At 36.2% G+C, this 12,419-nt stretch overlaps 2 protein-coding genes across 2 annotated transcripts; one reads left to right on the top strand and one right to left on the bottom strand.

Annotated features, from left to right (window-relative positions):
- The first annotated feature begins 3,358 nt into the window (after window positions 1-3,358).
- LOC130718822 (uncharacterized) lies at window positions 3,359-5,541 on the top strand. The gene is made up of 3 exons (XM_057569449.1): window positions 3,359-3,720; window positions 3,804-3,858; window positions 5,291-5,541. The coding sequence occupies exons 1-3, from the start codon at window positions 3,454-3,456 to the stop codon at window positions 5,509-5,511; spliced, it is 543 nt and encodes a 180-aa protein (XP_057425432.1). The 5' UTR covers window positions 3,359-3,453; the 3' UTR covers window positions 5,512-5,541.
- A 5,563-nt stretch (window positions 5,542-11,104) lies between these two features.
- On the bottom strand, window positions 11,105-12,419 carry LOC130721478 (early nodulin-like protein 15). Its single transcript, XM_057572278.1, has 2 exons — window positions 12,138-12,419; window positions 11,105-11,620 (listed from the first exon to the last, which is right to left on the bottom strand). Exons 1-2 carry the CDS (start codon window positions 12,325-12,327, stop codon window positions 11,247-11,249), a joined length of 564 nt encoding a protein of 187 aa, XP_057428261.1. The 5' UTR covers window positions 12,328-12,419; the 3' UTR covers window positions 11,105-11,246.

Here is a 12,419-nt window from a genome sequence, read left to right as displayed (position 1 = left end):
TTTATTGAATTTTTAGTTTTTCATTTAATCTAGGTAAATCTTAGACAATTAGGGAAAATTTTTTAAAATTTTATGAAAAATTTTCTTAGATTTAAAATTACCTTTAAAAAATCGATTTCAAGATTTGTTATGGAAATAAATTTTAGGTGAAGAAAAAGTTTATTTTTAGAGTATTAATTAAATTAAATTTTTATTTAATTTTCGGATTTTTATTTAATTCATAATTTTTAGTGTTTTTATTGTGATTTGGTAGATTTTGATAGTTTTTATTAATTAATTTTTATGTATTTTTTTGTTTTTAATTTGATCTAGGTAAATCTTAGATAATTAGGGCAAATACTCTAAAATAAAATAACATATTTCCTGAAATTAACATTAAATATATAATAAGATATATAAATTAAGATAAAATCAAAAAATAAACAACCTAAATCCAAATCAAATCTAAAATTTAAAAAGGTAATAAATAAAGATATATATAAAAACTACAAAAATCTAGCAAATCACAATAAAAACTTATAAAATCCTGAATTAATTAAAAATCCGAAAATTCAATAAAAATACCATAAAAATTAATTAATACTCTAAAAATAAATAAAAAATAAATAATGATAAAACAAGAAATAAAAAACCTAAATCCTAATCAAATCTAAAATTTAAAAATGTATTTTTTTATTAAGGAGAAATAAGGTAAGGAAAAATCAAGGCACATGTGGCAAGTGGGGCCAAGGAGAAAGAGCTTACATGTAAAATATTAGGTGAGAATTAATCTGGGAGCGACACGTCACTAACTTGGCCTGTGAGAGCGACACGTCATGCTAGAAGTTGTTCTTTTCTAATATATATATATAGATAGATGTGTTTTCCTGCATGCCTCAACAAAAGTGGGCAGTTTGCCTTGTTAATTTTTAATGTGTATAATAGTTGAGTTCGGCTAAAATTTAAATATACACATTGTTGGCAATCTTTTGGTTACCAGACGCACATTCGAAAGGGCCACTTATTTTTCGGCCATAAAAAAGGTCCATTTTTAACATGATAAGTTTGATTCTTTTCCATCAACATAGCTGTAGAACTAGGAATTAAATTAAGTTTTAACGGTTTTGAATGTAAAGAATAAATTGGAAATAAAGAGAGGCCCTCACTACTGATTTAGTAACAAAAACAGGAAATGCAAATTAAACTACTTTGTTGAAGTACATTAACCAAAAACTACATTGTTTCCTGACATGCCTATTCAAGGGTGTATTTGAAAGAGGGGTTTTTTTTTTTGAATAATGTGAAAAAAATTAGTAAAAATGGGGATAAAAAATTTAAATTAGAGGAATGGGGTTGTTTTATAAACAATTTAAGAATATCATAGTTAGTTTTCTCTATTACTCATTAAATATTTAAATATTTATTTGAGAAACATTAATATTTAACCATTACATTTCTTACCAAAGAAACAAAGGTTTATTTGTTTAAATTAGAAAAATATTATTTTCTTTTATTTTTTCACATTATTTAAAAAAAAAACAAAATCTATGGAAAATTAGCAAAGAAACATGAGAAAACAATTTGCGACGAGAATAATGCTTTCTGTACCTACAATATAAACAATTCACAAATCACATTACAATTTATTTTGTCTTCTACTCATAAAATATTTATTTAAGAATTTATCTACATTAATATTTAACCATTCTATTACGGGTGAATGGTCACTTTGGTCCCTATTGTTTCACACGTCGGGCACTTTGGTCCCTATTCTATGAAAACGTCGTCCGTGGTCCCTGATGTTGCAAATCGTCGATCACGTTGGTCCCTGGCTCTGCTCCCGTTAGTGAACGTTAACGGGACGGCTGATTTGGCACGTTAAGTGCCCCACTGGCCGTGCCACGTGGATTGGAATGTTGGGGGAAACTTAGAAGCTTCAATTTAGTCCCTGTGAACCTTATATGAAAAGAAGAACCCTAGAACAGACCAGAATCTCCAAATTGGAAAAGAAAACCATCATAAAATGGAACAAAAATGTTGAGTGAAAGTAACAGAACAAAAACATTTCCAACCAAAACAACACAAAATGATAATCAGTATTCAGAACTAGGTAACAAAATTAAGGAAAATCAATCATCCGTAAAAACTGCAGCACTTCAATGTTGTTGTCACCAGGTGGATTAGAAGCACCATTCCTTGGAACATGTAGATTTTCTCGCATCTGGTATAGCGATTGATGATGAAAATGTTAAAGGTTGGTTTTTTATACTTGTTGGATCAAACCCATAAGACCCTTTGAGCTTTTTCAGAAGAAATACCCACCCAGATGTTAAAATGATGATCAGGGACAGTGAAAATTGACTGAAGAGACAAAATGTTTGAAATTTCCACAAAAAATATTGAAAAAAAGAACTCAAAATAGAAACCAAAGATACAAATAAGGTGAGAATCGAAGATGAAAAATTGAGAATAAGAAGAATCAAATGTGAACAGTCACTCACCACCAAACCCATCTTCATCTTCACCTTTTCCCTCTTGGTTGTGAACAACAACCCAAGCTTCTTCCTTTTTCTTGTAACAAAACCCACAAAATCTCTGCTCTCAAAAACCTAGTAACAAAATCCAATTTCTGAAACCCACCCACTCTATCCCCTTTCTACACATCCATACGTCCAGATCCATGAAGCCACCACACATCCTTGGAAACGTGGCAACCGACGTGATTTCGACCCAGCCCCAATTTGCAGCAACCCATGAACCCACGAAGGTCCTGGTGCCAAGACAGTGCCTTCTCCATCCTCCTCTGCCACTGCATCGTCTTTGTCAAACTCAAAGATCTGGGTTGTTAAAGGTTGAATTTTCATTTAGGTGGTATGGTTTCATTTTCTGGGTTTCCCCTTTGTTTGGAATTTGGTTTTTCCTTTTTCATTGATTTGTGTTTTTCAATTGTCTTTCTCCTTCAAATTCTCTTTGGCTTCTGAAATTTTCTTCTGTGATGATGGTCCTCGTTGATAAAGAGATTGAAGCTTGATGGGGTCTTTGCGGTGGGAGTGAGGAGGAAGATGATGATGGAAAGATTGAAGCATTTCAGATTTGGAGATTTTGTCTTAAGGACTAAATTGAAGTTTCTAAGTTTCTCTAAAAAAAAAAATCTCAATATTCAAATCCACGTGGCACGGCCAGTGGGGCACTTAACGTGTCAAATCAGCCGTCTCGTTAACGTTCACTAACGGGAGAAGAGCCAGGGACCAACGTGATCGACGATTTGTAACATCAGGGACCACGGGCGACGTTTCCATAGAGTAGGGACCAAATTGCCCGACGTGTGAAACAATAAGGACCAAAGTGACCATTCACCCATTCTATTACCTTAAATGGGGGTGTGAATTGGGTTTCTGGGGTTGGCAAATATCATCAACAACCCACATTGTTGAGGAGACTGACGAGTGACGAGAGAAAGAGAAAAGAGAGAAAATGGTGAAAGCAAGCGAAATAGATGGCGTAACAGTACCCGAAGCCACCATAGAATCACTGAACCGTACTCTGCACAGCGTTGAGCAACTCGAGGCACAGTTACCCGAGTTCCTTTCCCTCTCCGACCCTGAACTCCTTGAACAAATGCCACTCCTTCACCGTGCTCACTCCCTCTTCTCCCTCGCCAAACTCACTTCCACCCTCTTCTCATTGAAGTTGAGGTGCAGAGGGATTAACCCAAATGACCACCCTTTTAAATCTGAGCTTGTGAGTGTTTTTCTGCTAATCATTGTTCGATTGTGATGATGCATGTTGCTTGATGTTGTTGGTTTTTTATTTTATTTTTTCAGGACAGGATAAGCAAATTCCAGAAGAAATTGGAACTCCTTCCGCGTTTGAGTGAAGGTACTAACATTACATCATTTGTTGAGCTTTCAATTAGAGGATGAACCTTGATGCATCCATCATTTTAATTCTTTTTTTTATTTGTTCTTGTGTGTTTTAGGAGTTTTATTTGAATTTGGAAGGTTTTTTCTTTTCTCTGTTTCAGTTGTTTGATGTTAGGGTTTGGTTGTGTTCGTAGAAATAATAATATAAAACCATTCATGTGGCCCTTTCTCAACAACTTAAGCTTTTGGGATAATTGGCTATTTGACAGGGTCATTGTTATCAGTTACGTACAGATTCGATACGACCAAGAGCTGGATTGCATGATTCACGATTCACTGCTGTTTCACATGATTCAAAGTTGCGTGCATATTGCACTTCTATTAGGTCGGGTTACTTGACCGTATCAGTTTTTTGTGATTTTTAGACTGGTTTGTTGATGTTTTTTCCTTACAAAAAAAAGACCAGAAATAGTCGACTAATATTCCTCCAAAAGACCCACATCATATTCTTAGAAAAATCAAACCTTACTTTGGTCCTCTCTACCATCAATTCATGTGCCATTTCTGGCTCACCCAAAGAAATGTGTCTCCTTTGTTGCTTTCTATCTGTTTTGATCCCTCTATGCTTCTAGACATCCATCTACTGTGTTTCCTGCGTTGATAATTTTTTATATTGAGTGTTAATCGTGGGGATGTTGAATGATTCAATTTGTTAGATTATAATTCTTTACTAGGATCTAAGTAAAGTCAGTAAGAAAGTAATTTGCATTTTGTAATTTTGAGCTGGAGCTGAATAGCATGATTCACAATTGGCTCAAATCACATGATTCAAAGTTGTGTGCACATTGCACTTCAATCGAGTTGGAGTCAAGTTGCATGACCTGTATTGGTTTCTGGTGCTTTTAGGGCTGGTTTTTGAAGTGTTTTGTTTTTACAAAAATAGCCAACTATTCCTCCAAAAGACGCACATCATATTCTTAGAAAACTCAAACCTTACTTTGGTCCTCACTACCATCAATTCATGTGTCATTTCTAACTCACCAAAGAAATGTGTTTTCTTTGTTGGTTTTTATCTGTTTTGGTCCAGTGCTTCTCGACATTCTACTAATGTGTTTCCTGCTGTGATATTGTTTATTATTGGTATTGTGTGTTTTTTGTTATTACTGCTGGCTAGTGGTAACCACCTTGGGGATGATAAATGATTCAATTAGTTAGATTATAATTGTTGACTAGGATTTAAGTATAGGAAGTAAGAAAGTAATTTGCAATTTGTCATCATATCGATGTTTTTTAGAGGGGCTCAATACTTGAACTTTGTGCAAGCACCGACTTTGACCATGGATTGAATGATTTGGGTTTTAGTTGAGTTCCCGCTTTGTTTACCTTGTGTACGTGTCTTTCATTTTGAATGGCATATCTGTTTGTAAATAATTGCTTATTACATACAGCCCAGAGGCAAGATATGAGGAACACAAGTAGAGGGGAGGGTCCAAATATGAACTGTGAGGAGCAGGCTGGTCAAAAAAGAAAGTATACATCTTCTGAAGAACAATCAGCTCAAACTGGTGCAAAGGAATTCCTTGAGAAAGAAACAGGGGAACTTCGTGTTGATAATAGGGGAAATAGCAAGGAAGCAATAGTAATTGACATTTCAGATGATGATGATTAGCTACCTGCAGCCTAATTTTCCCTAATTATGGTACATTTTCCTGTGATGCCCTCATATTTTATGTATTTTGGTAGAGTAGCTGCATTATGATCTATAGTTTAGGATATGTTGATTCCAATTGAGAGTGAACCATTGTAACTTAATATTATCTTACGAGTAATGATACTTGCATAACCTTTATCCTCCCAAACCCCCTAACACACCTCAAGTGGACTCATTTGGACAAATTCAAAAGAGTTACAATCACACCAAGTCTCCAAGGTGTTATTCAATGGCCACTATACTTCTTTGAGGCCCATTGAGGGTTTTGTGAGCCTAAAGTCTGCATGAGCATCTGATGCAGACCAAGTTGCTAATAACAGGCCCGAAGTTACTAAAGGCTACAAAAGGAGGAGGAAGAGGTGCGATGCACCTGATACCACCTAATAGAATTAGTACTAGCTTCCTTGCTTAGGTCGCACGGAGTGAGAAGTGTGTGAGGTAATCACCTGAGTGGGAATGAGAGAGAGAATCAGGGGGTATAACTGTGTATGGAGGGAAAAGAGAGGTAGGAAGAACTGGGGTGGGAATTATGGGGAGATTAGGCACTCTTGAAATTGCCCTGTTTCCTATTTTCTTGTTGCTTTCGTTGTATTTGCTTATACTCTGGGAATCTGGAGCTATACCCAGGCTTGTGATACTATAATACATAAGTGTTTCTTTGTTAAATTGTTCTTAATTCTCTGGTACCTATAATTTTGGTATCAAAGCTCTGGATTCAGGGAGCATATATGGTTACCACGCGTTCAAATATGGATGGGACAGGGGATATGCTGTTAATAAGTTGTGGGATCAAGGGTATATAATGAGCACACTGTAAATAGTTCCTTAGGGATTATAAAAAATTAGTTCCTTAGGATTTATTCTATTCAGATTTTATATCATTATTTTGAATATCAGGCTATTTTAACTTTAAAGCCTTCTAATTCCTTAGGCTGATTACTGTTAGTGTTAACTTGATTTTTATCATAATGTTGTTACTGTGGTGCTTCTTTTGCCTTTGAAAACAATCACCATATCACTTAACTTGACTGGCCTTGATTCATTACTAAACGCCCTGGATTTTGTTTTCTTGATGCATGCTGATGATTGGAGTTCATTTTAGGAAGTGGGACGCTTATCTCGTGGTTTTATTTTGAGACTTTTATCCCATGTAATATACTAGCATGATTTACTGTAAGAGCAGTTCACTTCACTAGATGAACTCAGGCCAGATATTAAACACGTAGAGCCCGTTGGAAAGTATGAAAGTGGTAAAATAACACTTCTCGATGCACTTTTTATTGAGGTAACAATTGCTACTTCAACAAAAAGTGCCTCGGGATGTGTTATTTTTCCACTTTCATACTTTCTAAATTCTAACAGGTATCCAAACACGCTTGTGATGTAATTGAATACTAGCCTGCATCTAGTCCTGATAGAGTTCTAAATCCGAGGCCTGTTATGAAGGCTACTCCCCTAGTTTAAAGGGGGAAAATGCCATCTTGGTTTTTTTTTTATAGGCAAATGTTAGTGGTTAGTTGTTAGTAATTACAAATGCTCTCCTCAGGGTTCGAACCCTGGACCTCCATCTCCAACACCTATTTCTACCCTTAGCTCAACCAAGTGAGCTACCCCTCCCACCCATGGAAAAATGCCATCTTGTAACTACCAAGTTATTAACACTTCTTTTATTTGATGTGTCCGACACGTTTTCAACGGACAACCGGGTGATACTTTAATGTCACGTATCGGAAACCTCTTATGTCACGTATCTAACAGTTTTTATGTCACATTGGACGCACGCCGCCAAACACTTCTTGCACACGTAGCAGAGACTTAAGTTAGGCCTGACACCTGACATACTTGAAGAACACATGAAAAAGTTTTGTTTTGAATAACACTTTCAAAAAGTCAACTTAAAATATGTATAAAAAAGTTAAAACTTGAAAAATATTAAGAAAGGTCTTCAACACTTCACTTGGGAATGTTCCTCCTTCCTCTTCTCAATCTTGTATACGAGACCTGTATGTACAAATATATGTTGTATTAATTGAGTAGATGCGAAGTGAGAGGAGCTATACATGAATGGTCAAGATATAACTTTTTCATGCTATCAACTAATATGCTCTGTACAGATGTATGTATGTTGCAGGCACATGTACGCACATACATAAATACATAGATGCATGTGTAGTGTCCCAATATCCTATATTTTGGACATTGCTCTGTCGTCATGTATCTGTGTCTATGTTTTGTTCAATTTCTGTGTCAATGCTTCATGGATTTGTAATGATGGGAACAATCCAACCAACTCATTAACAAATCTCTTCTCCTTTTATATTTAGACTTTGAAATGAGGGTCGGTCTTCAAATGTATCCTTGTTACGTAACTGAAATGCTTAATGTTAGTTATCCAATATATAATATCCATAGTCTGGACCTTACTAGGTTTCATCATTAATCCTGGCCTATCCTGAAAATTCAAAACTTAGGGCTTGAGATTACAGCCCTATCCTACGACAGGTCGTTACTTCATAGTTCATATCATATACAAATGTTTGGCTTACCAGAATTTGCAGAGTCCTACAAAATTTACATCTTATTGTTTATCCTTTTATTCTTCCTCAGTTTTTCACTTTGGAATATTTTTGCAGCATGTGTTTTATGAAGAGAGCTGTGTGTTCATGGGAGGGAGTATCGGTCTCCTTGTTGCCTTTTCCATGGTTTTGGATAATCGTATCAATTATCGGCGACTAATACTCCCAATACTGTTCTCCTTTTCCAAATGGCAAGAGGGTGATGCACTGAAATGTTTTCACTTGTCAACCATTCAGGGTGCAATGCATGTATAGTTCTGATCACTTAATCATTTATGTTATGTTTAACAGTTATCAGGTTAACATTACTGTGTGCAAGACTTGTGACTGGGATAACTGTGCTGTTAAGTTGTGTTTAGGGGTTAGAACTTAGAACTGCACTTTCAACTATGTATATATGGTATTCGACAAAAAAAATACTATGTATATATTGCTTCTATTGAGCAGCATGGTGTCCAAGTCTGCTTTAAGCTTCTTGTGGTTGTAACTTGAATGTTGATTTGGGAGAGAAAAGAAACTGACTTTGTTTCAAGTGTTGGTTTAGAACGTGTTTGTGAACAATATATCAACCAAAAGTAAATGTCCCTTTATGCAAAAGGAACCCAGATGACACTTTCACATTTTTTATTAGGTATGTGTTCGTGTTTGGATAGACTTTCAATTCACATTAGCAAACATTCCAATGATTTTTTTTCTCAAAGGAATAAAAGAGATGGATTGGATGAAAGAACTTTCATACCCTAACGGTCGGCTTTCCAATATTTTGCTCATGTTCTGTAACAAGTGAGTGGGGTTTTGTGTGCACACTCACACATTACAAACGGGTAAATAGCCAAGTTCGTCCCTGAAAGTGTCCACCGCCTTCAACTTCGTCCCTAAACTTTCAAAATGACACTCGTGATCCCTGGATGTGCCAAATCTCCCTCATATGCAGTCCCTGAGTTAAAATTAGCTCACGCTGTTAACGGAAGTGGGACGTGGCATGTGAACGTTAAGAATGTTTGGGAAAGGTTCAATTTAGTCCTTGAATGTTGTGAAAATTTTAAAGGCTTCAATTTTGTCCCTATGGTTGAAAAGAAATTCTTTCTCTCCCCCATCTTCCTCTACCTCTCCCCACCAGTCCACCACCATCACCCTCCTCCATCTTCATCTTCTTCTTCTTCCCACCCTCATCCCCTCCCTCTCACACTGTCCCTCACCCCAAATCTAGCACCCATTATAAAAGAAGTAATCAGTAAAAAAACATAGAGATTAAAATGCAACAGACTTAGATAGAAAACTAGTGAAGTAAAGCAAGCTAATCACAGCAGACAAAAGAAATAGGCTTAAGGGGCAAGAGCAGAATCTGAACCAAAGCTTTTCCCACAAATAACGCGCACCACATTCTACTACAATATATCACACCCTTTCAATCCAGCACCAAGGTGCACCCACATCATGATTTGTGAGTAATTATCACACAGTTCACAGCTATCACACACCAATTACACAAGCCCCAAAACTAGCAACCACAAGTCTACCAAAATCCGAAATTAACATAAAGTTACAAACTTTATAGTGAACCCACGATCCAGAATCAGAATAAAGTGAAATAGGGTTAAAAACCGTAAATTCCCCAAAAAAGACCACACACACTAAGCTATTGAAACCAGCATAATACAAATCTAAAAACAAATTGGATGAAGATTCAATTTGGATATCATGGGTAATATGGAACAGATCGACTCCATTTTTGTGTCCCCGTTCCCTCTGTCTGCTTCGTCTTCTCTCTTCTCTGTAACGGTAGCAGTGGTGGCGGCAAAAAAGCTTCGTCTCCTCTATAACATCCTTTGTTTTGAATTTCTCTGGTGGGTTTTGAAGTAGAGGAATTTAGGTCTTTGTTTCTGCCATCAAACCGGATATGGGTGTTGAAGTAGAGGCATTTGGGTCTTCGATTCTGCTATCAAAATCGGAACTTGGTTGGGTTTGGAAATGGGTGTTTCAGAGAGGACCTCCTTCACTGACTCCTCTTCTAGCGGTGGTGGGGGTTCTTCATGGGTTGGAAGAGTGAGGATCTTACATGGATTTGGAAGCAGAATGGAAGGAGGTTCTGGTGTGGTGTTGATGTGATGATGAAGACGGTGAGATGATGAAGACTAATTTAGGGTGAGTTTTTTTATTTCCTGAAGTTGTTCTTTATTTATTTAACTATTTTATTTTATTATTTTCTGGGTTGAAATTAAATGCCACATCAGCTGCTGGCTTTTAAAAAAAATCCCAACTCAGTTTTCCGTTAACGGCGTGAGCTAATTTTAACTCAGGGACTGCATATGAGGGAGATTTGGCACATCTAGGGACCACGAGTGTCATTTTGGAAGTTTAGGGACGAAGTTGAAGGCAGCGGACACTTTCAGGGACGAACTTGACTATTTACCCCATTACAAACTTACAATGTAGATTTGTGTCAATATCTAATCCGTACTTGGCAGTCTCGTTACAATGAGGGAAACAGGAACCAGGAAAAAAAACTACGGTGGCGAAAATTTCACACACTAAGTGAATAAAAAGGACTATGTGAACAAGGTGGCATAAAACCTTTGTGCGTGCTTTTGTACACTCAGTCACATCCCTGTAAACTGTGGTTTTTAACTGAAAACTAATGTGATTTTCAATTGAAAACCAAAGTAGTCTGGATTTGGAAACACTTAATATGTGATTGTTTGACACTTCAAGCAGAGAACGTAATTCTTCTTTTTGTGTTGGTTGGTTCTTATGTTATAGGAAAATCTGGTCACACCGAACCCCATATTTTACACTTCCTCAATCCTCATCCTATAAGCCCCGGGTAACTTTTCTGGTGTGGTTAATATTGTGCATTTGAATTATTGTATAAAAAAAATCGGTTGCAAATTTATTTTATAAATTTAAATAATAAGAACTTTATATTATATGTGCAAAATAATAAAAATAAAAAGTTAAAGACAAAATTGACCAAGTACTCCAAGAGATTATATAATTCTTATCTATATGATTGTAGCATAATAATAAGACTTAAAATCACCTCAATGTGACAGTCTCTTAACAATAATAATATCTATGATTTATGAATATCCAATGAAATTGAAAATTCACATCACATCAGAAAACCCACATGGCAAGTACTCCCATCAACATCACAAGACCACCCTGCAAAGCAGTGGCACTGCTGACTGGACTTGGAGCTACAGCTGGACCTTCAAACCCTGTTGGAACAGGTGCACTTGCAGGTGCAGGTGAAACATTGGTACCAGTGTTTCTTCCTCCCCTTGGACTCAAAACCACCACAACCAGCTTCTGACCTTTTTCACAGTGACCCTTTGCTCCACTGATGAAGTAGAATGGACCAGGATGATCAAGCTTCACCTTTGTGTTCCCATCATTGTATTCCTTGATGGGGCTTGAGATGTTGCACTTTTCATAATCTTCCTTGCTCACTTCCAAAACTGAATCTTTCCCACCATCATATTTCCAGACTGAGAATTAAAAAGAGAAAAATTTGTCAGGTGATCATTGGTTTCCAATCAATATAAGTATAGATTGAATCTTGATTAGAAAAGAAAAAACTGCAAATGAGTTCCAAGATGACCCACTTGGAAGCATCAATTAAAAATTAAATTTTGATGGAAAAAATGAAAACCTTGGAAATGAAATTACCAAGATGACATGATCCACGAGAAGATATCAATTAAAAACTTGATCTTTATTGAACAAAAAAATGAAAATCTTGAAAACACAGTACAAAATGACCCATGTTAAAATATCAATTCAAGACTGAATTTTGATCAACAAAAAAGAAAAAAAAAACGAAATTTTGGAAATGAAAATTAGCTGAGCAACGTGAAAATGTTAATAAAAATTGAATCTTTATAAACAAAATGAGATTGGAAATTTTGAAAATGAAATTTCAAGGATGACCCAGGTGAAAAAATTGACAAAAAATTGGACCTTGATTAACAAATGCAAATTGAATTTTTTTGGAAATCTAATTACCGAGATGGTCCCCAATTTGGAACCTGGCCCTTTGTGCCCATTTGTTGAGTGAGTCTGATTCAGAAGATGGGACCTTCCATGCATCTATCTTGCCTCCAACCAAGATATCCATAGCAGCAGAGAAGCCAAAGAGAAGGAATAAAAGCAAAAGAGAACAAGCTGAGGCTCTAGTTGTAGAAGAACCTGCCATGGTTATCACACTTGATATGCACTTGTTTTTGGCTTTGTTTGTATCTCAGAGATGCAGACAAAGTGAGGGAAATGAGAAGCTGGTTTTGCAAA

Source organism: Lotus japonicus, chromosome 5 (genome assembly GCF_012489685.1).
Source record: "Lotus japonicus ecotype B-129 chromosome 5, LjGifu_v1.2".
Classification (NCBI taxonomy): Eukaryota; Viridiplantae; Streptophyta; class Magnoliopsida; order Fabales; family Fabaceae; genus Lotus; species Lotus japonicus.
Note: the sequence above shows the minus strand (reverse complement) of the source record. Positions and strands in the feature narration are given on the sequence as shown.